A 24,308-nucleotide genomic window follows, 5' to 3' on the forward strand; every position below is an offset into this window, starting at 1 on the left:
GAAGAATAAGGGAAACCATGGGGTGATCACAAAAACATTTAATAAACAGAAAATACTATTAGACTCCAGACTCTGGGGCTTGAGGGACAATGAGGAGCATTAGTGGCCGCCCTTCTTGGGTGGGAACAGGGCGTACTCGACAGCCAGAGCCACAGTAAAGGCTGCAAAGCCCCACTTGAATCCTCTCAGCAGCACATCAGACAGAGTCACAGCGCGAGCGAAGCCACCAGAGTATCTCCAAGCCTCGTTGCTGCAGAGGGACAAGAGAGAAAGATAGGGAGCAGGGTCAGGAATGAGAATGACTTAAACATCAATGATATCTCATGTAGGTAGAGATACTGACCGCGCCCACGGATCCTTGAGGCCCCTGGCTGCCAGTCTCTGCTTTGTGAACTCCAGTGGTGTTCCCTCCACCTTCCACTGCCGCCAGTCCGGCATGGACATCTTGTTGTGGCCGTGGTCACCTCCCATGCTGAAAACAGATTCAGATATACGATTATACACAACAACCTTCCTCTTACTGTAATTTTTGTTTTAAATTTGAGAAATCTACAGCTGTGTGTCAAAAAATAAAGAGACTAAATTTTCCTCAGGGTTAAAATAAAGTGAAAATATTATTATACATATTATGTCCATATTGCACAAAGTCTCTTCAATCCAGGAGGAAAAATATTTGCCTCTGATGTACAAGTGATAACAGCTTACTCTTTGGTTTCTATTTTTCTTTGTGTGTAGAAATGAACATGTAACTTGGAAATTGCTTCAGATTTCTTTTGGTGTAAAGGGTTGTGGACATGTCATCAGAATCTTGTTTTGGTGATCAAAGTGCCAAGTGTTCATTTTGGCCAAAGCTGCAGCTTATTTCTGCTATGCAAATGTTATCATCTGCGCAAACAAGCTCAGACATAAACATGCAAGGATAAATATGCTCAAATACATTGTGATGTTTATTGTATAAGCAGAGACATGAAAACCTATGTCTCTGGTTATACAGTGAGGTGGAGGTATTTGGTTCCTGTCCTTATGGAAGTTAATGTACATGGCTGCTGTATATTGTAACATCTCAGTCCACTTTAAAATTTCTAAACACATGTTCCTGGTATTTTTGGTTTCTCAGGACGCATAACTATTCACAAGTTGGCCCTAAATCTTAGTTCCTAGACTAAAACAAATCAAAGTATTCTACAACACAACACAACACCTTATTTGAACCATTAACGTTTGTGTACTTTTATAATAAATACCTAAAGAAGCAACTCGTCGCTGCCCTGCTGACATTAAACCTGCTCACAGGTGTTACACGTCATTAAATATGCCTTACGGTTACGTTATGAATGGCTGGCTATCTTAATCCATTCACTGTCATTGATTACTAAGCGAACCTAAGTTACATAACGTTACCTGAAATAAAGGATCCCTTCGTACTAAATGAATCTAAATATTGATAAAGTCAAAGTGTAGTCAAACCGCTGTGGAGCGACGGTAGACAGCGTTTCCTCAGCTAGCATTACGATAGCTAGCTAAGCTAGCTCGCTGGACAGATACAACTGCAGCATTTGTTCTAAGACGCATTATCTACACCTTCATTATGTGTTAAGATAGTTTTGTCACCCACCGGGAAAGAGCAACAAAAGATTCGACAACAATATAAAATTGTATCTAAAAGAAAAACACTGTACCTGAGTGGTTTGTTGTGACCTCTGTTATTGGACTAAATGTTTGCGACAGTTAACGTTGTCTTACGGTAACACTACGGCACAGCATTTGGGACAAAACACCAGAGCGTCTATTTAAATGAGAAGGCGTTTTGTGCAAACTTACAGTCTATGGTGCAAACCATTATATGAGCAGTGCAGCACTTTTATGCATGGAGTACAACTATGCGTTTATTTATTGTTGTAATATCCGTTTGGGCATTTGTGAACTGTGAAGGCAGTAGTTGTTTCAGCATTACAACATAAAATACAACATAACTCTGCATAGCATACAATTCTAATGAATGTTTACTCTACATATTCATTACTGTTCAGGGGTCACTAAAGGCCAACCTAATATGAATACTTGACAACAATACTTAGGTTGTATTTTATTCTCCAAAGATTTTTAATTTCAATAACTAAAGCTTTACTAATGTTACTATTTTCCCTTAAATATGATAAATAAATGGAAGCATGTTACATAAAGATATTAAAGCAACAACTACTGAATATAACTGTACATCAAAGGGTATGAGGAACCTGTAAAAAAACAAAAAGAGTTGCTTTCCAATTTCGTCACCGTAGCAGCCTAGTCCAAGGTGCAGGTTAAAAATTAAAGGTGATCTTGCTTTCGACATTGTTGCTCCCGACTTTGAAACAGCCTCAGAGACACTAAATCAGTGCAAATTACAACAACAAGATTGCCTTTTTCCTTTATTGTTGCTCTTTTTATGGTCATTTGTTCTGTTAAAAGACACATGTTAATTTACATAACTTACAAATGCATTTCTACATACATTTCAACAGTTGTTTAACAGACACAACTCATTATTCAAGAAATCAGACACTCGTGTTGCTAATAATTACATACAATTATGTACATGACCTGCAATAATAAATCACACAGTCTTATAAACAGGCCGCTGTGGTGTCTTGTTTCTTTGACAGTGCTTGTGATGCCTCCAGAGCTCAATGTCCATGATGCTTGCTGGCCAAGTGTGACACAAGTGTGTGTGTGTGTGTGTGTGTGTGTGTGTCTATGCTCTGGGCTCAGAATATGTCATAAAAGTGAATTAGAGTTTGCTTTTTGGGTTGAGCAGGTCCTTCAGAGCGTCGAGGTTCTCCCCCTCTGGAGCCTCCGGCCATGCGCTGTGGTCTGGAGAAGAACACACAAAGCACTTATTCTTTAGTATCCTACGTAGTATGCTGTATAGTATATACAGTATATACCGTAAAGACAGAAGTCTGGATGCTTTAGCGAGATGAACGTACTGGGGATCTCCCACATGGAGTGGTACAGACTCTGTCCTGCATCAACCCTCAGGGTGGCTCCGGAGACGTAGGAGGCAGCAGGAGAGAGCAGGAAACACACTGCTGATGAGATCTGAACAGCGAAGCACAATTTTAGAAGAAATCACTGCAGTCGTTGACACTGCAACAAAGCCAGACACAGAGCACACACTCTGCATCTATTGCTCTCAATGACCACATGTGAACCATTAGTATTTTCTATTTAAAGGGCCCACCATCTCACTGCGTTACGTGGCCTGACTTCCAAGAACACGACCGTTTCTTTATCACTCGTGTTTCGATACGTGACTTTGTTGTCTAAAGGTAACACTAATATGTAATTGTCCTGTTATATGTCTCACAGGATGTTTTCTGAAATACAGAGAGTAACAGTTCAGTTTGACTTCCCGTTGTGGCGAATATCAATTAGACAATTAAGCAGGTGATTTTTCTGAAATAAACAGATGCTGTGACATTGATAATTGAAGATGCTACTATGGTGTATTTAGTGTCGTACATCTGCTCTGAGTTTCATGATCGCCTTTCCTCGGTGTATTGTATTCATAGTTACACACCTCCTCTGGTACTCCCAGCCTCTTCGCAGGGCTAAATGGAACAGACATCTTGAAAAGATTTGGTCCAAGCTCCTTGTAGTTCTCCATCGCAGTCTTGGAAAAGATTGTACCCTGGAACCAGATAAATGCACAGATTTGACATGACTGCATAATTAAAAAGACCTTCTCACACTTGCACTGCGTTAACTCGTGACCTGTACTCACGGGTGCAACAGCGTTCACTCTGACCCCTGCGGCCGCCCACTCGATGGCCAGACTCTTCGTTAAGTTGTCCACCGCTGCCCTCGCTGCCCCTGTGTGGCTGTCGGGGAGAAGAGACATTGAGTGTGCCAGTTGTATATTGGTGTGTGTGAACTTGGTGGGCGGCGCTGCTTACGCCATGCCTGGGAAGCCCTTCCACATGTCAGCGATGATGTTGACGATCACACCTCCGTGCCGTTTCATCCACGCGGCGTAGACTGTGTGGACAGAGCAGCAGCACAGTCACACGGAGAGCTTTAACGAAAACACAGACACACACACACTGAGCCAGCGTTAGCCGTCTGCTTCTTACCCTCCTGGCAGCAGTGGAAGGTTCCGGTCAGGTTGGTGTCTATCACGGCTTTCCAGCCTTTGGAGGACATGTGTTCCGCTGGGCTGCTGAACTGACCTCCTCCATTGTTCACCAGAAAGTCTATCCTGCCGTACCGCTTCAGCACCGATGACACAAGCTCCTTCACCTGCGACAGGGGGGGGGGATCAAAACATCAACATGGAGCAGTTCCAGAGGCCGAAGGTGTGCGCAGGCCTCTTATACACAGTCTATGGAGCAGGCCCACCTCGTCCTCGTTTCGGATGTTACATGGTAGAGGAGTGACACTCGCCGGGCTGGAGGCAGGGATGTTTTGTCTCATCTCCTGAGCAGCCGCCTCCAACCTCTCCGCCTTTCTACTGGAGATCACCACGCTGCAACCTGGAGACAAAACAGTTAGCCATTTGGTTATGTGATGTGATTATTTGGAATGAGGTCACCACAAGTCAGAGAATACTTGGTCTTGTGTGATTATTTTTAAAATATATGGAGTGCCACTGAATGTCATTGTGAGGAAACCTTTCTCACCATTGACACTTTATTTATTGCCGTGTCAGGCCAACACATGAACGGTATTATTCGGTATTTATTCAGCCATGACAAACTTGACCAGTTCTGTGTCCCAGGATATTTCTGCTATATTGACACTTACTGTAAACCTTTTTTTTTTTTTTTTTTTTTTTTAAATCATACCTTTAACATACACAGACAGTTGTTACCAAATATCGTGCCTCCACAGTGTTCACACAGTTTCAAAGCCTTGGCTGGTCTGACAGTCAGCCATGCCTTCCTCTATCTGTGTCGAAGTTCACCTAGCTGGCTCGTGTTGTCATTCAGCTGCTGTTCTCTTCAAATATGTCTCGTGAGCCTGAACACCGCGTCACTCACCCAGCTCCAGCAGCTCTGCAGAGATGGCTTTACCGATACCGGTCCCGCCACCCGTTACTATTGCAACTTTCTGGTTAAACAGCCCCGGTCTGAAAACACTGGACACCGCCATACTTGTTTCTTAGCTCTACTGAGGAAAAGCACCGAGGGAAAAGGGCGACACCACGCCCCCTGCTGGACGTTTCACGGAAGTAGATATCTCTGGTGTTTCAATGCTGCCATCTTCAGGAATGGAGCGTTAACTGTTTTCTTCGTAGTTCATCCTAAATTGGTCAGATGGCAATCCGTCATTTATTTCGACAATCATTTTAAATTCTATATATTCAAATTCAAATAGTTTCCAAGTTGTTTTTTAGTCGATCTATTTCAATTAAATTTTGTATTGGTTGTGTGTGCTAATTTGTAGTTATGTCTATTCACACCTGTGCTGAAGATCAATAAAGATTTAGAAATGACCACAAAAAAACGGTTTATCTTAGTTGCAATCAAAGTGACAGTATATACAATCCACTGTTATACAGGTGCTGGTCATATAATTAGAATATCATCAAAAAGTTGATTTATTTCACTAATTCCATTCAAAAAGTGAAACTATTATATTCATTCATTACACACTGACTGATATATTTCAAATGTTTATTTCTTTTAATTTTGATGATTATAACTGACAACTAAGGAAAATCCCAAATTCAGTATCTCAGAAAATTAGAATATTACTTAAGACCAATACAAAGAAAGGATTTTTAGAAATCTTGGCCAACTGAAAAGTATGAACATGAAAAGTATGAGCATGTACAGCACTCAATACTTAGTTGGGGCTCCTTTTGCCTGAATTACTGCAGCAATGCGGCGTGGCATGGAGTCGATCAGTCTGTGGCACTGCTCAGGTGTTATGAGAGCCCAGGTTGCTCTGATAGTGGCCTTCAGCTCTTCTGCATTGTTGGGTCTGGCATTTCGCATCATCCGCTTCACAATATCCCATAGATTTTCTATGGGGTTAAGGTCAGGCGAGTTTGCTGGCCAATTAAGAACAGGGATAAAATGGTCCTTAAACCAGGTACTGGTTGCTCTGGCACTGTGTGCAGGTGCCAAGTCCTGTTGGAAAATGAAATCTGCATCTCCATAAAGTTGGTCAGCAGCAGGAAGCATGAAGCGCTCTAAAACTTCCTGGTATACGGCTGCGTTGACCTTGGACCTCGGAAAACACAGTGGACCAACACCAGCAGATGACATGGCACCCCAAACCATCACTGACTGTGGAAACTTTACACTGGACCTCAAGCAACGTGGATTGTGTGTCTCTCCTCTCTTCCTCCAGACTCTGGGACCCTGATTTCCAAAGGAAATGCAAAATTGACTTTCATCAGAGAACATAACTTTGGACCACTCAGCAGCAGTCCAGTCCTTTTTGTCTTTAGCCCAGGCGAGACGCTTCTGACGCTGTCTGTTGTTCAAGAGTGGCTTGACACAAGGAATGCGACAGCTGAAACCCATGTCTTGCATACGTCTGTGCGTAGTGGTTCTTGAAGCACTGACTCCAGCTGCAGTCCACTCTTTCTGAATCTCCCCCACATTTTTGAATCGGTTTTGTTTCACAATCCTCTCCAGGGTGCGGTTATCCCTATTGCTTGTACACTTTTTTCTACCACATCTTTTCCTTCCCTTCGCCTCTCTATTAGTGTGCTTGGACACAGAGCTCTGTGAACAGCCAGCCTCTTTTGCAATGACCTTTTGTGTCTTGCCCTCCTTGTGCAAGGTGTCAATGGTCGTCTTTTGGACAACTGTCAAGTCAGCAGTCTTCCCCATGATTGTGTAGCCTACAGAACTAGACTGAGAGACCATTTAAAGGCCTTTGCAGGTGTTTTGAGTTAATTAGCTGATTAGAGTGTGGCACCGGGTATCTTCAATATTGAACCTTTTCACAATATTCTAATTTTCTGAGATACTGAATTTGGGATTTTCCTTAGTTGTCAGTTATAATCAAAATTAAAATAAATAAACATTTGAAATATATCAGTCTGTGTGTAATGAATGAATATAATCGACAAGTTTCACTTTTTGAATGGAATTAGTTAAATAAATCAACTTTTTGATGATATTCTAATTATATGACCAGCACCTGTATTTACAGCACAATTGATGCTGATCCTGTATAGTACCAGTAATAAACCTTTTTCACCAGACATTCTGATCGACCACTGCAGGACATCCACAAGCACCATACATTCAGTGAAAAGGTTTCAACTTCTGCTCAACTTAAGAGCGACTTTGGCACTAACCTGTCCTATTTGTTGTGTAATCATGTATATATTGTATTGGTGGATTTTAGGTTTGTTGTTGACTACTGACTGAAATCACAATTGCACCTCACGGACATTGAAGCGTTACTCTACTACACCAGAGGGAAGATATTGCTGAAGTGTCTAAATATCTGCAGGTAAAAGAAGTCTATATTAAACATTTAAGTTCTGCTCAAGTATTTTTCATATGACCTTTAATAGTTCCACTTAACTAACTTTTTGTTTCCTTGTTGATCCATTAAGATATATTGACCCTCTGATCCAGAGTCAGCAGTAGTCTTTAATTTGCTGTGGATTCAAACAGGCAGAGGGCTCTGTGGCAAAGCGCTGGATTGAAAAGCAAAGGCTTGAATTCAGTGGTCCACAGGTTATAATCCAGCAGATTTCTAACTCCTGTATCAGAGTGACAACGGCCATAAATCTGTGGATTTCATCAGAAAAACTGTGCAGGTGTTTACTGCCAAGTGGCACCAGTGAAAGCAAATTTACTAGGAAATCTGTACCCAGAGTTCATGGCAGCAGCCACCGGCCAAATGCTGATAGAAGGTGCAAGTTGCTGCTAGATTTGCTTCACTCACTCAAAAAAACCAGCTGTAATCTATTAAATTGCTGGTAAACTTTAGAATCCACCAGCTACAGAGGCCAACAGTAATTTTTATGAACACTGGTTGTATCGCTTTTTGATGGTGCAACTTTATTGGCACACTACCTTGAACTTTCTCACTCATGCAGGTTCGGTAAAGCATCTTCTTGTACTTGGCGCACAAGTTTTGATTTCCCTGTTCCATTATAAAAGACAAACAAAGACAAAGAATTCCGCTCCAGACAGATTTATTTGTCGATGTTGAGGCCAAGTCCAGGTCGGTTAAATTATAGAAAAAGTCCCAAATTCACCAGTGAGTCACTGGTTTACTGGTCCTTCAACTCCTTCAGCCTCCTGATCGCAGACTTGACTGTGACAGCGGAGGTTGTGCTGAAAAAGACAAACAAAAATATTACTTTGTGAATTCATATTGATATTCCCAAAAGTCCAGTCACAGATACCCATCCCTTGTTTTTTCAAGTTAGTCTTTCCTTTATTTAGAAAACATAAAACTGAAGAAAGACCTTGGTGTTGCTCATCTTAAGCGAACAAATTCACTATTATTCATGCAGGTGCTGTTGGTAATTGACCATTTGCATGACAATAAAATAAAGCGATGTGTATTTGTGGTAAAAGTTTAATTTTGAATTGTGGTAGTTTTTTCAAATATTAAACTCTTTAATCTATTGACATTTTAGTCAAGGGCATGCCAAAAATTATTCTACTTATGCCCTCTTCGTGCTGCCTTAAATTCAAGGATTCAATGAACAGTATTCAATATTAATGAAAAAAGCTGTCCAGATAACCTCTAAAATACATCAGCAAGAAGCTGCCATACTTCATTTGAGAGCACTTAAGAGTTGCTTTGTGGTTCACTGATGGCATTCAATGTAATGTTGATTTTAGACATTTTGTGGTAGGTTGACACAGCCATCCAATACTTTTTTTAATGCTCGTGTCTGACAAAGCCATGCTTTTTACTTCAATTAAGATTTCCATTGGCTTATTCATGAATCTCTTTGTTGACATGTCAAAATGAATCCTCCATACATCTAATTGGACTAATGTGATCTCCTAGACTGTCATCAACTAAGATCCAATGTATAATTGAAGAATGAGTCAGCTGTTCTGGGAAAAAAAAAAATGTTCAAACAAAATGTGAGGGGAGAAATATAGTATGTAGCTGCTGGATCATGATTCATATTTCACAAAACAGGGAAGTTACTATGTTGGTAACGTTCACTGAATGAGACAATCTGAGCGGGTGAGTAAATGGTTTTATATGTATGCTAAATCTCAAAGAGTTTACAAGCTACAGTCTAGCTGTGAGATTGATATTTTGGTATGATGAACGGTGATTGGGCAGTGCCCCTTCCAATGCCAAATCACAGCATCATTAATGGGCATCAATCAATACTGACCAACCCCTCTGCAAACAGATGTATTATATACTGTTTCCATAACATCTTGCTCTGAACAGGTAGCCTATTTATTGCACAAACTGGCTAATCACTGACAGATATAATATTTAGACCACAAATAAGTATTGGAGCTTTGCATAATATCGACACATTAAGTGACATCCAGCCTTCTAGGTGAACAACAACTGTTTAGCTGGATGGTAGAATTGCAGCAAAGCAAAAAGAAGCCTACTTGTAAGTCCAGGCGCCTCCAGCCACCGTCTTCCTGCAGGACCCACAGTGCCAGATACCAACGGCCCTCCTCTTCATCTTGGTCTGTCAATGCAAATTGAATACAATAATAAGTTACAAAACAACATCTTGTAATTTATTCCTGATAAAACATCCAAACATATGGGTATAAAAACCTGTGCCATTTGTTTTAAGCATTGTACCGTCACATCAATAGGCACACTGCTTTCTGAATAAGGTCGTGAACGAGTCAGGGTCGCACTTACCTTGCCACAGAAAGAGCAGGTGTATTTAGCGTGCTGGGAGATTTCAATCTTCTTCACCATCTTCCTCAGCGACGCGCCATAACGCGTGCCATATTTACCAACGATCCCCACCTTCTTGGTACGCTTGGCCTGTGAACATAAAACACACAATAAGATTTAAAAAAATCAGACTTTATTGGTGGCGAACAAGCAGTCAACGCTTCTGATGAACGTGTTTATAACAACCAACACGTTTGCCACTAAATTAAATTAAAGTATAGTTCAGTTACTAGTGATAAACGGAGCATATTCTAACCCCATACACACAGAGCCGGTCATGTTGCAAACCGAATGTATCGGGGAACACATGTCACTGCAAGTATTCAACACACGTTTAACTCAACTTAACTATAAAATCAATGGAACCAGGTTGAATAAGATTGTGTCACCAGTGGTGTAACCGGCTTTAACCAGCTAATGTTAGCATCCATTAGCTTCCTCTGATCAAGCGAGCCACTGAACGTTAGCTAACTTTACAGTGTACACCAATTCAACACTGGTCCAGGTTTGGAGACGACAAACTATAGCGCGACATGAATCAAGTCATTTTATTTTACTGTAAAACCGCAGGCCTTCTACACTTGCACGGAATATAGAATTTAGCGGCCCACAGCAAGCTACTATGACTAGCCGCCTAGTACCCGGACTCAGTGAGCAACTTGTAGCAATGGTGTCAGCCATTTCTGCCTCACTGGGACATGAAAACATCGTTTTATCCGTTGAAACAGTCCCCAAACAGACACAAATAATGGTCGTCTCTGATCAACAAGGACATCACAGAGCCTCACAATGTGTGATTATATTATTTAGACCACAGGAATTGTTAGATTGAGACGGATTTCAAAGGGGACATTTTGGGCTCACCATGGTTTCAGTGGAGACGTAGGTCCAAAGAGGGATTGCTCAGCGCGCATGCGCGATTTACTCTGTCGATTACGCTGCATTGTGGGACTTTGAGTTTTGACTGCTTTGATAGTACTACATGAAAATAAAACTACTCTTGTAAATCGTATAAAATACTACGGAATCTTGCAAAGTAGAAGTATTACTGTTAAATATTTTCAAAAAAACGTACGCAATAATGAAAAAGGAAACGGCTGTAACTAAGGACGCGTCAGTGGACACGCGCATGCGTATTCATGTGGTGGAAACGACATCCTTGTTGCTGAATTGAAATGTTTGTCCGCTTAGCATGTCACAATGGGGACTTTGGTGTTTGTGAACATATAGTGCATTAAATGATTCCTTCTTGACAGCTATGTTAGTTGTTATGCTATGAAGCTAACACGGAAACAGGTTCTCGCGAAGGCTAAGGCCTCCGACCTGGAAAGCGTGAAGAAATTGAACTGCTGGTAAGTGTTGACATTTTAGCTTAACATTTACCAGTCACGTTTGTTTTTACGTTACATGTTGATGGCTGAGGTTGACAGGCACAGCTTGTTTTACATACATCGCATTTGTGATGACGTATTTCTTCTTTTTTGCAGGGGATGCAACCTGACTGATGTGAGTAGTCAGTTAATGGACAGCACTATTTGGTTTGACACATCATGCTCAAATTGACTTTGTTACTGTGTATTATTTTTAATAATAATAATATAAGTGTTCCCTTACACTCTTGTCTTTCCAGATTTCTATCTTCTCCCAAATGGCCAACATTGAGGTGCTGACACTTAGGTTGGTCTATTTAAATTAGCTGTGTCTCTCTTTGTCAACATTCACATGTGACACTTACATTTGTACCTGATCATTTGAGATGATCAATGAATCCTGGCTGTGGTGTTCTCCCTTTTCCTCTGTAGTGTCAACAGCATCTCGTCTCTCTCTCCTCTGGCTGGCTGTCTGTCTCTATGTGAGCTCTACCTGAGGAGGAACCAGATCCCCTCACTCTCTGAGCTCTCGCATCTGCGTCCGTTGACTCGTCTCAGGGTGCTCTGGCTGGCTGAGAACCCCTGTTGTGGAACCGACTCCAGCCAGTATCGCCTCACTGTACTGCGCTGCCTGCCTCGCCTCCAGAAGCTCGACAACCAAGGCGAGTGTGCGGAGCGTGTGTGTGACTGTATGAGAAATTATTTGCGCCCACAATTGGAAGAGACATTCAAATGATTGTTTTGACTCTGCATAGCTTTGGTATGACCTGAGAGATTATATCTGTGATGGGATTGGAAATGATTGTAATAAAGAGTTTAGTGTTTTATGTGTTTGCAGTAGTGACTGAGGATGAGCTTGCACTTGCTCTCATGGAGGGAGAAGAGCTCAGCACCCCCCCAGACAGTGTCCAAAACCAGCTCTCCACCAACGGACTGCCAGATGCAGAGACGGAGAATGACCCTCTTAACTACAACATGGAGGAGACCAAGTAAGCCTTGTGGATTAAAGAGGGTAGAACATGCATTGGCTGAAATTAATCTCAATGTAATGGAGACATTAAGAACAAAACGTTTCCATCTTGATTTTAGCAAAATCAGAGAGGAGTTGGGGATGAAACTCCTCTCCAGAGACAAGTTCCCCTCTCTTTCTTCTCCATCAACCAGAGAAAACAAACAATCAATGAAAAAGGTACCCTCTTATATCTGAACGTTGCTTCCTAGAACTCAGAAAGTTGGAGTAAACTTAAAAATGTGGAATATTTCGTTGTTTGTTAATCTCAATTGTATTTTTCAGACGCACATTGTCGATGCAGTTCTGCTGCTGCTGAAGGACTTGGATGAAGAGGAGCTTCACATCGTGTACACAGCTACCCAAAACAGACTCCAGACTTACACGCTGGACTCAGAAATGCTAACAGATTCACTGCAGACACAGAAAACTGCTGACATCCAACACTGAAGCATTATCATGGCACGCACTCAGGGCCCAACATCTCTAGATCCCGTTTCCAAAACACCCCTTTTACTTTTTTACCCGTTACCTTCCAATTGCAATATGCATGGCATGTGATGTAGCTTCACTGACCGCTCTCACTTTTGTTACAGTTTTCACATGTGGAGGAGTACTCAAGAACTTCTCTGGCTTTCTTCTTTTTTTTTTTTTTCATAGCAGCATGCCTACCTGCCTTGTACAAACTAAAGAATGTACGTTTTGCTTTATGTAAATCTATTTCTGTAAGTAAAGAGATGAAATTGCAATAACTTATTTACTCTTCAGTGTTGATTTTAATTACACAGGTGTTAGATTAAAACATGTATACATCAAAACACAAGATGTGAATGTCACAGAGCTATGATGGGGAATTTCTGACAAGTGAAAACATTTCACCAATAATTTGATTCAAACCATTCAAAAGTGTGCAGAGCCTGTGAGCCGGGCTCACGTCTTATGTAGATCAGATGTAACCGGGCCTTTCTATCAGTGACCGATTCAACCTTCAACCATTAACCCTAACTGGTTAAGTCAGTGGATGAACTACACACGATACAAGTCAGCCTTTTCTTCTCAGTCGGCCTCTTCGTTCTCCAGGAAATCCATCAACGTGCCCGCGTCCACGGCAACGACTAAGTACTCCACTCCGTCAGCACCCTGGAGCATCATGGGAATAAATGTTAAGTGACCGACACTGCAGTCTGCAGATAGTTATGACACTGAATGAGGGCCGGTAATTCTGAAACAGGACCCCACCTTGCGTGTCCGTATCAGTTTGTGGTCTCTGAACTCAGTCAGCTGAGTCCTCAGTGTGAGGTCAGAGTTCACCAAGAACGCCTCTCGACAACGCTGGTAGAAATCTTGGAATGACAATCCTGCACACAGTGACAGGAAAATATGACAATGACCAACCAAATATTCCCAAATTTTAGGGAAAGACCTGTGGAGCATTTAGAAGTTGTGTGTGTACCTGTGTATGAAGGGTTATCTTTGTTTTCCAGCTGGAATTTCACCAACAGTTGGAAAATTCCTCTGCAAAAAGAAAGGACACAGAGCCAAGTAGACCTTAAGTAATTCATGAATTACTCAAAAGCTCTGACAGTTAATCATATCAAGGTGTATGTGGTACCTTGCATTGGGTGTCAAGCTGCGCAGCACGTGTGTGAGGGAGGAGAGAGCGAGAGCGCCGGTCTGCTGCACCAGGAGCGAGTTCTCGTACGACGTTTCCTCTGAGTAGTGCTGATAGGTCACACACTCCCACCACAACCAGTTAAACTGGCTCTGCTTAAACTGGTCCCACACTGGAAACACACAGGAAAGAGTCAGCTACAAGAATACGTTTCAATATGATCAACATGGCAGTACAGTCACACACACACACACACACACACACACACACACACACACACACACACACACACACACACACACACACACACACACACACACACACACACACACACACACACACACACACACACACACACACACACACACACAAAAAACACCCACCCATTGGAGCGTTTATGTGGTCTAAAGACGCCACCATGTGCAGGTTGGGCAGGGATGCCAGCTGCCCCAGTGCACTCTGGGTCTTGTCTCCTCGCAGCATTGATCCATCTATATTATGGATCAGCAGGTACACATGGAGATCTGGGCCTGCGAGGACATGCTTCAATTGTCAAAACGCAGAATTCAAACACAAGCTTAAGACGGAGACAATTGACAAGACGCACTCACTCTCTTTAAGGGTCTGAGCGATGTACCGGATCTGGTCCGAGGGCGTCCGGAAACTTCCCTGATGCTCTAGAACCTCACATGTCAGAGCATTTAAAATCTGCAATGAAAGCATAGACGAAAAAGAAAAAAGAAAACCGAACTATCAATAACACAAGGCTGGATGCAAAATTGGTTTGGTCATTTCAGTTGAATTCTTGACATAGACTGTACCAATAAAGCATTTTAATATGGAAGATATTCTTCTGTGTATACTGACTGATTTAAGAGTAATGGAGGGGAAGAATCCGTTGACCACGAGGTGGATTTCCTGAGCCAGGTGAGACACACGGAAGTCCTCCAGCAGAGATTTCTTGCTGCCCAAACCGTAGACCAGCACACTGAATCCCAACCTACACACGCAAACACAGAGACACGTTCTGTATTTCAAACACCACACGCAAAAAGAAAAAGACACGCAATAAAGAAAGTGCCAACCACACTCACTGTAACTGTAACATCCATTTGCTAAAGTGCTTTCGGTGTTTGCTGTTGAGCTGCTGGATCTCTTTGGAGCAGCAGGACGGTTTTCCTCCTAAAAGCTGGACCAAAGTCTCCTGCAAACAGAAAATAAGGAAGCGCTTCAATGACACGGGAACGCGGCTCATTGAATACATTTGGACTACTGGCGGTCATATACTCACCCTGTCAAGCTTAGGGGTGTGTAAACGCTCCAGGGTGCGGTCTGATGTCAAGACCTTCGAATTGCCATGGGCTTCAAAATACTCCTCAACCATACTGGGCTGATTGAGGGCTTCAGATGTGGTCTTGCTCTTCTTGGCAGGAGTCTTGTAGAGCGCTGCAGAGGAACCTTTACTGGGCGTTCTTAGAGTCTTCAAGTTCTCCTTGTCTTCTTTCTTTACTTTCGTCTCTTCCTCCATCACATCTTCATCCTCCTCCTCCTCCTCCTCCTCCTCCTCCTCCTCCTCCTCAGAGTCGGAGGGCGACAGCTCACTATCGCTGTCTGACCGCATGCTGGGAGCTGAGAGCATCAAACAGCTTAGCAAAAGTCTAACTTTCTACATATTAACTAGATTCCACCTCCATCGTCACACTCACTTGTTATTCTCTTCCTGAGCCTGTGGGGTGTCGTGGAGACAAACTGAACTTTCTTGCTCTGTCATGCAAAAAGCAGAGGTAACACTGAGAAAACAACATCTCTGACACTGCAGCAAAGCAACCTGCTTATATGGCAACATCATCAAAAACAGGTTGCTGGATCCGACGTGTCATGTATATAAGAGAGCAAAACAAATCCCTTCTAGTCTCACCCTCTGTGGCGTCCTGCTTCCACCTCTGTGGTCTAGTCGGAGAGAGACAGAATACACTTGGTTCTATGCAAATGGTCACAGGAAAGGATGGACACGAAAACAATAAGGGAAGTGTGCTGAACTCACTGCGGCCTGTTCGGGTGGGAGTCGAAGGTTCAATGTTGGGGGTCGTGCTGAAGCTCACGCTTTTCCCAGGAGTCCGAGCCAATTCACTTGCTATTTGTAAAAAATTAAAAAATACAGTGTGTACTATCCTGAAAACCAAGTTACCAATCATAACAGAAGAGGACGAAGGCTCTTACCAGTCTGGGCCATGCTGTGTCCACGTTTGGCTTTCTGAAAAGTGAAAATGGAGGACCCCGCCACTCTGTACATACCCTCCTCATCTTCTGCAAAACAAAGGGAAAGTATGTAAGTGAGATGTAACCACGTGAAGGGACCATTAGTGTATAATTAGCAGCAGTTAACACAACGGCCTTGTCCTAATTCAGACTGTAACAGGAGGAATAGGGGCTGGTGTGTTTATACATTGATCAGTCGTGAAAATATTATATTTTACTATACTGTAGATAAATTCAGCCCACACTTGTTGATGTAAACAGGGTGAACAATATACCCTCACAGGAAGCACATCAACAACAAACTCTAACACTGTTGCAACTCTATGGTTTCAACACAAACAACAGGATGGATTGCAGGGCTGTTGATTACACTGCATAGCTATGTGTACCTAATGAAATGGATAACCGAGTGCATATTAAATGGCAGCTGGATATTGCTTTGCATCATTTAGCAGCAGGCTGAATAACAGTTCTATAAAATATACCCCTATTAAGACAGCTGGAGCAAAATAATTGGACATGGTTTACTACCCACAACAGGTGTTCAAGTACATGCAGTTGTTTAACTCACCTTCTGCATTGTCTGTTCCTAGAGCGTGGACATAGTTCTGCTCATTAAGGACTCCATTTTCATCCCCATCATGTTCTGCATCCTCTTTGGCTCGTCGCCCAGCTGGGCTCTTAAACGTTACCATCTTCTGAACAGACCCACTGCTGCTCTGCACGCCTGTACGTTATACACAGAGAGACAGACGGGCAGTTAGTGAGACAGACGGGCAGTTAGTGAGACAGACGGGCAGTTAGTGAGACAGAGAGACAGACAGGCAGTTAGTGAGACAGAGTAGCCAGCGAACCTGCTCGTAACCCCAAACATCCAAGCAGGAGAAGTTAAGTGTGTGTTGTCCACATACCCTCCTGTTTGTCCACGATGTGCTCCAGAGCATCTCCATCACCAATGAACTTCACCTCCAACACGCTCATGATGACTAAAGGGAGATACAACGCACAGTGTGACAGCAGCTAGCTAAAAGCTAACTAACGTTACTCAGCGGGGTCTTAAAACGCTACTTTAGTTAGGCTCTATCGGGCACGGTAACGCAACGTTAGCTGACAGTGCAGTGTGGAGTAACGTTAAGTTAGTCTCCCTGTGGACAGTCGGCATCAACAGACAGCGGCTGCGCACTGAATGTCTAAAGGACAAGAGGAACAGTAACCGGATGCGTCTAACTAACGGTAACTTACCAGATTATGTGTCAGTGTCGCCCGAGGAAAATGTAAACAACACTTTTATGAACTGAAGGCAACACTGTGTGGCGTGACAACTTTCCGCGCCATCCTCCTGAAGTTTTTAAACCACGTGACAAGCGAAAGGTCATATACTGGCCAATCAGAACGTAAGCTTCAATAAAACCACATTTCCCAAGATGCACTTAGCACAACCTCCTCGCGTTTGAGACAGTTTTATGATTGTTGGAAATAATAACAATAATAGTAATTTGGCATTAAACTTATAATAAATGTTAATAAAGTTTGAATTATATTATCATTATGACACCTATTTTAGAAATGTGCAAGATCAAACAAGTAGAAGTAACTTTATAGTAATTTGATTTAGTCAGAAAAAAATAAACCACCACCATTATTCAAGAGAGGCTGTGCTAGTCACTGTACAATTAGTCCATAAAAGCTTATCTGAGCAAAGTGTCTTTCTCTTTTTCAGTAATTACATTTAGAGACAATACAAAACTGAAGATCGTGCAAAAAACTAAATAATGGATATTCAAAAATAAATTAACACTCCTGAAAGCAGAAGGTTAAAACAGACAAATCTAGGCTACATTAATTATAGACAAGAGTCATAACCCATGCTTTTCATAGTATTTGTGTTTAGTGTTTCAGCCTCCAGTGAGTACTCGCATACTTACAGCAGCCTAATGGCATTTTGTTGCTGCTGTCTTGGTCTTAGTATATTGACATTCAAATACTGACTCCTTTCATAAACAATGCTAGGTGGCTTTGATGAAATGATGAGGCGACAACATAGTCCAAAAGCTTTTTGTTATTCAAACCCTTCAAATACAACATTTGGAGAATTGGTCAACAAAAGTAGTAGGTGTTCCTTAATCAGTAGTTTTATAACCTCTACACTTATATCTATCTATATATCTACGAGTTGCTCTGAGAATGCCTTCAACCCGTGTTCATTGAGCCAGCTAGTTCACCAGCCGCGTGTTGGTGTCCACTTCCCCAGCAGACGGCCCTCAGAGTGCACATAGTACACGGGATGCATCATCGTAGTGGCACACGACTGTAAAATGAACAGAGACCAGGTCAAACAAGAGTCGAGTGACACGATAAAGCTGACACAGCAATAAAACACGCTCCACATTGAACTGCACTAACATGGTAGGGGATCAGTGTCAGCAGGGAGCCCAGGGGGTATTTGCTGTAGTCCAGCGGTCCTGAGATGGGCTCCACTCTACCGTGCTCCTGGGTCATAGATAACAACCTGGGGCGAAATATATTTCATCAGAACTTCAGTCACACATGAGACTGTATTAAGATGAGAGACAGGAGTAGATAACTTTACTTGAGGTCCGGGTGTCCTTCAATCACAGCATATCCAGTGGGAAGTATTCCGGCTCCTTCTAGACTGAGAGCAGCAAATGGGTTTAAAGGAAATATCAAAACAATAGACAGCTGCAACGATGAATAAACACTGTGATTTAGTGTTGCTTAAATGTATCTGCTCCTGTTGGGGAGCATCATTGGTCATTTGAGAGGAAATTAATTAAAACAATTATTTTTGCCCTCAGACTCCTTCCCCTAGAGTCATTTAAGTATGCTATCATACATCACTAAGGATTATGTCAGCTTAAAACAGTAAGCAGGTAAACAATACTGATGAAGGTACCTGAGTCCACTCCATCCACAGTCAATCAGGAGCTGGTTCCTGTGAGGACAGTGTCCGATGACTCTCGTCAAAACCCTCACAGCCACATCCTCCAGACTGCACGAGCCAATCACCGACTGCTGCACGTCTGGAAGACAGCCACAACAAAAAAACAACCGGATTCATCTGCCTGAAAAAATAAACAAAATGGTGCACTTATACAACTACAGCTACATCCATACACACACACCATAGAAGCCATAGTTTCCAGGATGCACCTCGCTGAGCTGCGCCATGTCTTTGACTGGGTGACTACAGGAAGGGGTGGAGCCAATGCTGGACTTACAGGTGATGCCGGCAGCCTTCAGTCTGCCAGAGAACAAATCCAGAGAAGTTTACAGAATGATTCTATGAAGACAGCGTTTCATAGGAACAAAATATAATAGATTATGTGAGTAGGTGCGCTGTCGTCTTAATGTGATAACTGCCAATAGGTAATACAACATAAATCTGCATTTAAATTTGAAGTCGCTTGGGGGCAGTGCAACAAGCTGCATGTGAAATTGGAAAAAGGTTGACAGTGTTATTAAGCAAACTTTCAAGTAGTGTTAATCCAATTCTACATTTTTGACAAATAAGAAGTTTAATGTTCTTTCTTATTAACTGAACTTTCTTCTACAATCATAAAACAAGACTTTTGTCAAGCAGAGAACTTATAAATGATTACCGTCAAAAACATGTACACGTGTATATGCCATTCAAAAGTAAACCAAATTATATTCATAAAAAAATGTGTACCTCAGAAAACATTGCTTGTATTATAATCATTCTCTGTGGCAGGTTAAATATGACATAATTGGCCTCTACTTGCATTTTACTGTCTTTTTTTTTTTTTTTACAAACATACTTTTCCATTAACTGCAGAGTCAAGTCGGTGGTTTCCTGTGCGACAGCCTGTATCTGCTCCACTCCTCTGCAGTTATAGGTGTTCCCACAGTGAGCGTACACTCCTGTGAGCTCCACGCCCGCCGTCTCGGCGATGGCCAGAGCCAATCTGAGCGCCCCGGCTTCTGAGTGCAGGACACCAGCTACGGCAGAGAGCAAACAGGAGATCAACAGGCAAACGGGAGATCAACAAGGCACTTCGCTTTCAGCAGCCGATGATGAGCTGTGTCCTGGTTTCCCTGCATGTTTACCTCTCCCGTTGCCACAGTCGAGTTTGAGCCAGACGTGCCACAGCCGACCGTCTTTCAGTGGTCTCTTTTTGAGCTGATCAAGAGCATGAGGATGATCCAGCAGAACTTGGAAGAGATCCAGCCTCTCTGACAGTGCTGCACAGCGCTCCACCTATGAGCACACACAGACATAAGTCAGGGGGATTATTTGGAGCATTGTTGGGAGATGAGACCTAAAAAATATAAAAGCTATAAGTAATGATATCAGATTTACGTTAATTACACTGACCGGCATGATGGGCTAGAAAATTAATCAATCACCATTAATGCTTAATGTTCCAGGGCCAAGCTACTGTGCATGCTGGCTCACTGGTACACTTCCATACAACAGAGCTGTCATTAATTAATTAATTAATTACATTAGCCCACATGTGTTTTTGCTGCTGTAATGTCTGTTGTGAAAAAGGAAAGCTATTTCTCAATTTGATACTACATAATACTAGTAAATAAAGTATGTACATATTAAATGTCATACAGTAGAATACTACTGTATATTTGTAGTTAGCGACTTTTTTCAAATAAATAAAGCAAAATGTTATTTCCTACATTTGTCATTAAATCTATTGTTTTCCAACATCTACATGGAGCTGTTTCATGACCACCTGCAAGTTATTTTATTGAGATACAGCTGTGAGCAGCTCCTCCATCACCTTTGTGCACACACAGTTTGACTCGTCAGAGTAGAGAAAGCAGTAGGAAAAGGCGTAACAGTGTACAGCGAATACCAGGACCCTAAAACTGAATTCAGCAGCTAAATGGAATTAAGCCAACATTCATTTTTACATTTAGACCAGCGCTTTTGCTCCTGTGGCACTGTCAAAGCGTTATATTATATTTTGTCACTTTTCACATTATTCAAAACATTACATTTTCAAAACGCACTAGATATTCAAAACATATATGTAATGGATGAAACTTGTAAGCGTGTGAGTTTGAGTTGAGAGGACCTTATCAAAGGGAAGAGAGTATGCATAGAGGATGTCATCAAATCCGTGGTCGGCATAGAGACAGGCCTCTGCCAGTGTGGAAACCACAATGCACCTCCGTGATCCACCCGTCAAAATGTCAGCACACTCACTAGACGTGAACACAATTACACAGACACAGACCATGTCAATATCCCTTAAAAATACGTAACATTGCAAAAATAAGGCACATAGTGCAGGCATTTGTAACTTCTAGGATGGACTTGTCAATTTCTTATTATCAGGCAGCTCCAAGAAGTCTGTTAAGACTCTCCAGTTGATCTATAATTCTGTGGCACGTGTACTGACAAGAACTAGGACAAGAGATGTTTCTCCCATATTAGCTTCTCTCCACTGGCTTACTGTAATAACCATGATAGAATTTTAAACTCTTCTCACCTATAAAGCCCAAAATGGTCAGGCAACACCTCATCTTAAAAAGCTCTTAGTACGCTGCCATCCCACTAGAGCACTACGCTCCCAGCATGCTCTGTTTCTTATGGTTCCTAGTGTTTTCAAAAGTAGCATGAGAGCCAGAGCTTTTAGCTATCAAGCACCTCTCCTGTGAAGCCAGTTCCCACTTTTAGTACGGGAGGCAGACATCTTCTCCACATTTAAGATCAGGCTTAAAACTTTCCTCTGTGAGATTGCTTCTAGTTAGGACTGGCTCCGGCTTGCCTCGGACCATTCTCATCTCACAGGTTGCCATGAATCATAGTTGCGCCTGGATCATGGCTGCTCTTGTTGCCGTGGTTTTGCTTGATGCCCACTGCTACTATTATTGTCATTACTAATCATATTTCTATCATTTCTGTAGTTGTTATTGTTATTATTATCACTGTTGCTGTGCATCTCTGTGTCACTTTCTCTCTCAACCCAACCTGTCAAGGCAGATGGCCGCCCACCTAGAGCCCAGCTCTATTTGAGGTTTCTTCCCTATTAAAGGGGAATTTTTCCTTGCCACCATCGCCCAAATGCTTGCTCATGGGGGAATGTTGGCTCTCCGTAAATTAAAGAGTATGATCTAGACCTGCTCTACATGAAAAGCGTCATGATGAGATAACTTTAGTTGTGATTTGGTGCTATTTAAATAAATTAACTGTGTGACAGATTTGTATGAATGTATAGAGTGAGTGCGTCTCTCTGTGTCTGTATATTCATACAGGGTTTTGTGCGTCTTCATGTGTGGCCGAAGCTGGACCCCCAAATTCTGACAGCGTTCAATCATCCTCTCTGCATTTCTCTTCACTTTGTCCAGATCCACCACCAGAGCCGGGGTACACAGGGTGGAGAGGGCCTCTCCCTCCATACTGGCAGCACTGGAACAACTAACACACACACACACACACACACACACACACACACACACACACACACACACACACACACACACACACGCACACAAGGTTCACATACTTCTCGTGCAATTAAATTTTTGTGCATGACCACCTTCAACATATAAATTAGTGACAGTGACACTATTCTTATAAAAACAAACTAATGGTATGCATATATATACAGTATATATAATCTACCAGCACAACAGCACACATAGTCTACGGGTACTTTTTTCCCCAAATGTGTAATTTTGCAACAGCATTACGTAATGTAGAGAAGCTTTGAACTTTGAAATCTGTAGCATGAGATTTTTTATTTTTTTTTAAACAACCTTTACTTTCACTTTTACACTCACGACCTATCGACCTTTTACTAATTATTCAATACATCTTAACGAATATTAATTGTAGACTATGCATGGAGCTAGACAATTTTATCTCTACGGATGACTTACCGCTCGGCAGTGATTCTTGCAGATACCAGGGCTACATCCCAAGTCTCTTATTTGTCATTTCCTCGCTCCTCGCTCCTCTCTTGAACAGGAAGTTGTTCTGCTCCGCTATATTGACGGCCGTCCCAAAGCTCTTCTTTAGCTCGGAGGAGCGAGGATCGAGGATCGAGGAGGGATCTCCGAGGAGCCATGAGCGAGGGCGCACGAGAACAGACTTCCAGGAAGTGTTTTAACGGCCGACACGCCCCCTCATTGTTCATCAGTTATGTGATTGGACGCTGCAGCCGATCGGACTGACTGACTGAGTTTAACACCAGAGTGAAGACAGATCACAGAATAAACTCTAGTTTATATTTGATTAGGTTTCTGATTCAACATCTGGTTTAAATAAATGTTCATCGTAGTCTGAACAACAAAACGACCACAAACAACTTTCTTCATTTATTAGAATGTTTTGTCTTTTCATGATCTGATATTCCCTCAATAACTTTATTATGGAAACAATTAAAGTCAGAGGGAGCTTTTTACATAATTTATCATCATTTCATTCAGTCACGTGAGGCTGATCATTCCTGAGTGTCGGGTTTGATGAGTTATATAATTTACATTTAACCGGAAACATTGAGCCTAATAAATTAATTACAGTGTTCAAGAGAAACCATAATACTATTCTGGGTTATTTAATAATGACGTCACAATCTGAATTTCAATAAGTACAGATGCAAATAATTCATAAATAAGTCAAACGCATTCCGCCAGATAGAAATTGATTCTGCGTTTATAAACAGAACACAGTTTGTTAAAGAGGTAACAGACTACAGAGAGACAACACCTCTACAGTGATGATTAATGTGTCTTTATTAGTTATTAGTGACGATTATTAAGTGAAAGGAACTATACCAAGTGTAAACGCTGATCATCATGCAGAATGGCCCGTGTCAGAATAACATATTACTGGATTATTATGTGATAATGTGTTCGTCACTAAAATGTTGCATCCAGCAAAGGTGGAGCTAATTTGAATTACTTTATATACTGTTGTTTAGCTTAAACTATGATAATACATCATCATTTATTAGTTTATTTGACATAATATTTTATGTTTTGCATTATTAACCGGAATCTGCAAATTAACTAATAACTGAAACTGTCAAATAAATGTAATACAGTAAAAGTACAACAATTGCCGCCAAAATGTAGTGTAGATCATCAGAATTGTGTAATGAATGACAGTAGTCTGAATACTGCTGAATTGTCTGCTTTGTGTTTCTCTGTACAGCAGAGGGAGCCAGATGCACAAACACCTTGATGTCAT

General features: G+C 41.9%; 6 protein-coding genes across 8 annotated transcripts; 1 reads left to right on the plus strand and 5 right to left on the minus strand.

Moving 5' to 3' along the window:
- Positions 1-23: 23 nt before the first annotated feature.
- Positions 24-1,760, minus strand: ndufb3 (NADH:ubiquinone oxidoreductase subunit B3). Its single transcript, XM_076098078.1, has 3 exons — positions 1,680-1,760; positions 344-472; positions 24-250 (listed from the first exon to the last, which is right to left on the minus strand). Exons 2-3 carry the CDS (start codon positions 469-471, stop codon positions 100-102), a joined length of 279 nt encoding a protein of 92 aa, XP_075954193.1. The 5' UTR covers position 472; positions 1,680-1,760; the 3' UTR covers positions 24-99.
- A 634-nt stretch (positions 1,761-2,394) lies between these two features.
- Positions 2,395-5,579, minus strand: pecr (peroxisomal trans-2-enoyl-CoA reductase). Its single transcript, XM_076098077.1, has 8 exons — positions 5,022-5,579; positions 4,381-4,514; positions 4,116-4,281; positions 3,939-4,020; positions 3,767-3,863; positions 3,563-3,673; positions 2,970-3,081; positions 2,395-2,853 (listed from the first exon to the last, which is right to left on the minus strand). The coding sequence occupies exons 1-8, from the start codon at positions 5,131-5,133 to the stop codon at positions 2,771-2,773; spliced, it is 897 nt and encodes a 298-aa protein (XP_075954192.1). The 5' UTR covers positions 5,134-5,579; the 3' UTR covers positions 2,395-2,770.
- Positions 5,580-8,135: 2,556 nt separating this feature from the next.
- On the minus strand, positions 8,136-10,788 carry rpl37a (ribosomal protein L37a). The gene is made up of 4 exons (XM_076098391.1): positions 10,726-10,788; positions 9,823-9,951; positions 9,558-9,640; positions 8,136-8,294 (listed from the first exon to the last, which is right to left on the minus strand). The coding sequence occupies exons 1-4, from the start codon at positions 10,726-10,728 to the stop codon at positions 8,231-8,233; spliced, it is 279 nt and encodes a 92-aa protein (XP_075954506.1). The 5' UTR covers positions 10,729-10,788; the 3' UTR covers positions 8,136-8,230.
- Positions 10,789-11,015: 227 nt separating this feature from the next.
- Positions 11,016-12,996, plus strand: cfap410 (cilia and flagella associated protein 410). The gene is made up of 7 exons (XM_076098310.1): positions 11,016-11,213; positions 11,349-11,367; positions 11,492-11,538; positions 11,664-11,893; positions 12,070-12,220; positions 12,321-12,420; positions 12,526-12,996. The coding sequence occupies exons 1-7, from the start codon at positions 11,137-11,139 to the stop codon at positions 12,688-12,690; spliced, it is 789 nt and encodes a 262-aa protein (XP_075954425.1). The 5' UTR covers positions 11,016-11,136; the 3' UTR covers positions 12,691-12,996.
- On the minus strand, positions 12,994-17,479 carry orc2 (origin recognition complex, subunit 2). The gene is made up of 16 exons (XM_076098309.1): positions 17,354-17,479; positions 17,023-17,097; positions 16,683-16,838; positions 16,073-16,159; positions 15,897-15,986; positions 15,771-15,802; positions 15,559-15,616; positions 15,144-15,481; positions 14,947-15,056; positions 14,720-14,852; positions 14,464-14,560; positions 14,236-14,382; positions 13,853-14,024; positions 13,694-13,755; positions 13,480-13,598; positions 12,994-13,380 (listed from the first exon to the last, which is right to left on the minus strand). Exons 2-16 carry the CDS (start codon positions 17,090-17,092, stop codon positions 13,297-13,299), a joined length of 1,755 nt encoding a protein of 584 aa, XP_075954424.1. The 5' UTR covers positions 17,093-17,097; positions 17,354-17,479; the 3' UTR covers positions 12,994-13,296.
- A 656-nt stretch (positions 17,480-18,135) lies between these two features.
- Positions 18,136-23,202, minus strand: LOC142956361 (D-serine dehydratase). Of its 3 annotated transcripts, none has more exons than XM_076097922.1 (10): positions 22,997-23,202; positions 22,368-22,523; positions 21,187-21,316; positions 20,201-20,351; positions 19,912-20,092; positions 19,255-19,373; positions 19,026-19,152; positions 18,702-18,764; positions 18,515-18,620; positions 18,136-18,419 (listed from the first exon to the last, which is right to left on the minus strand). In XM_076097922.1, the coding sequence occupies exons 2-10, from the start codon at positions 22,511-22,513 to the stop codon at positions 18,330-18,332; spliced, it is 1,113 nt and encodes a 370-aa protein (XP_075954037.1). In that variant the 5' UTR covers positions 22,514-22,523; positions 22,997-23,202; the 3' UTR covers positions 18,136-18,329. The 3 variants fall into 3 exon arrangements, 2 of the variants coding, with proteins under 2 accessions (XP_075954037.1, XP_075954036.1); XM_076097921.1 differs by having other exon boundaries at positions 22,368-22,532; XR_012956021.1 differs by having other exon boundaries at positions 18,386-18,419; positions 18,702-18,759; positions 22,368-22,532.
- Positions 23,203-24,308: the final 1,106 nt, after the last annotated feature.

This window comes from Anarhichas minor, unplaced genomic scaffold, assembly GCF_050575085.1.
Source record: "Anarhichas minor isolate MPS153535 unplaced genomic scaffold, ASM5057508v1 ptg000024l, whole genome shotgun sequence".
In the NCBI taxonomy this organism is placed as follows: domain Eukaryota; kingdom Metazoa; phylum Chordata; class Actinopteri; order Perciformes; family Anarhichadidae; genus Anarhichas; species Anarhichas minor.

Bases quoted from the DNA above. Each gene is read 5' to 3' on its own strand.
- rpl37a (XM_076098391.1), bottom strand. The intron at 9,641-9,822 runs GTAAGTGCGACC...TTGCATTGACAG, and splicing joins CCTGCTCTTTCTGTGGCAAG to ACCAAGATGAAGAGGAGGGC. The intron at 8,295-9,557 runs GTAGGCTTCTTT...TGTCTTTTTCAG, and splicing joins GGAGGCGCCTGGACTTACAA to CACAACCTCCGCTGTCACAG.
- ndufb3 (XM_076098078.1), bottom strand. From the start codon at position 471: ATGGGAGGTGACCACGGCCACAACAAGATGTCCATGCCGGACTGGCGG. The intron at 251-343 runs GTCAGTATCTCT...GTCCCTCTGCAG, and splicing joins CTCAAGGATCCGTGGGCGCG to CAACGAGGCTTGGAGATACT.
- orc2 (XM_076098309.1), bottom strand. From the start codon at position 17,092: ATGAGCGTGTTGGAGGTGAAGTTCATTGGTGATGGAGATGCTCTGGAG. The intron at 15,482-15,558 runs GTGAGTGTGACG...TGATGCTCTCAG, and splicing joins GCTCAGGAAGAGAATAACAA to CTCCCAGCATGCGGTCAGAC. The intron at 14,853-14,946 runs GTGAGTGTGGTT...TTGCGTGTGTAG, and splicing joins AAATGGATGTTACAGTTACA to GTTGGGATTCAGTGTGCTGG.
- LOC142956361 (XM_076097922.1), bottom strand. From the start codon at position 22,513: ATGGAGGGAGAGGCCCTCTCCACCCTGTGTACCCCGGCTCTGGTGGTG. The intron at 20,352-21,186 runs GTCCTCTCAACT...GTGTGCTCATAG, and splicing joins ACTCTCTTCCCTTTGATAAG to GTGGAGCGCTGTGCAGCACT. The intron at 20,093-20,200 runs GTAAACATGCAG...TCTCTGCCGTAG, and splicing joins CGACTGTGGCAACGGGAGAG to CTGGTGTCCTGCACTCAGAA.
- cfap410 (XM_076098310.1), top strand. From the start codon at position 11,137: ATGAAGCTAACACGGAAACAGGTTCTCGCGAAGGCTAAGGCCTCCGAC. The intron at 11,894-12,069 runs GCGAGTGTGCGG...ATGTGTTTGCAG, and splicing joins CCAGAAGCTCGACAACCAAG to TAGTGACTGAGGATGAGCTT. The intron at 12,421-12,525 runs GTACCCTCTTAT...TGTATTTTTCAG, and splicing joins ACAAACAATCAATGAAAAAG to ACGCACATTGTCGATGCAGT.
- pecr (XM_076098077.1), bottom strand. From the start codon at position 5,133: ATGGCGGTGTCCAGTGTTTTCAGACCGGGGCTGTTTAACCAGAAAGTT. The intron at 4,021-4,115 runs GTAAGAAGCAGA...CTGTCCACACAG, and splicing joins CTTCCACTGCTGCCAGGAGG to TCTACGCCGCGTGGATGAAA. The intron at 3,864-3,938 runs GTAAGCAGCGCC...TCTCCCCGACAG, and splicing joins AAGGGCTTCCCAGGCATGGC to CCACACAGGGGCAGCGAGGG.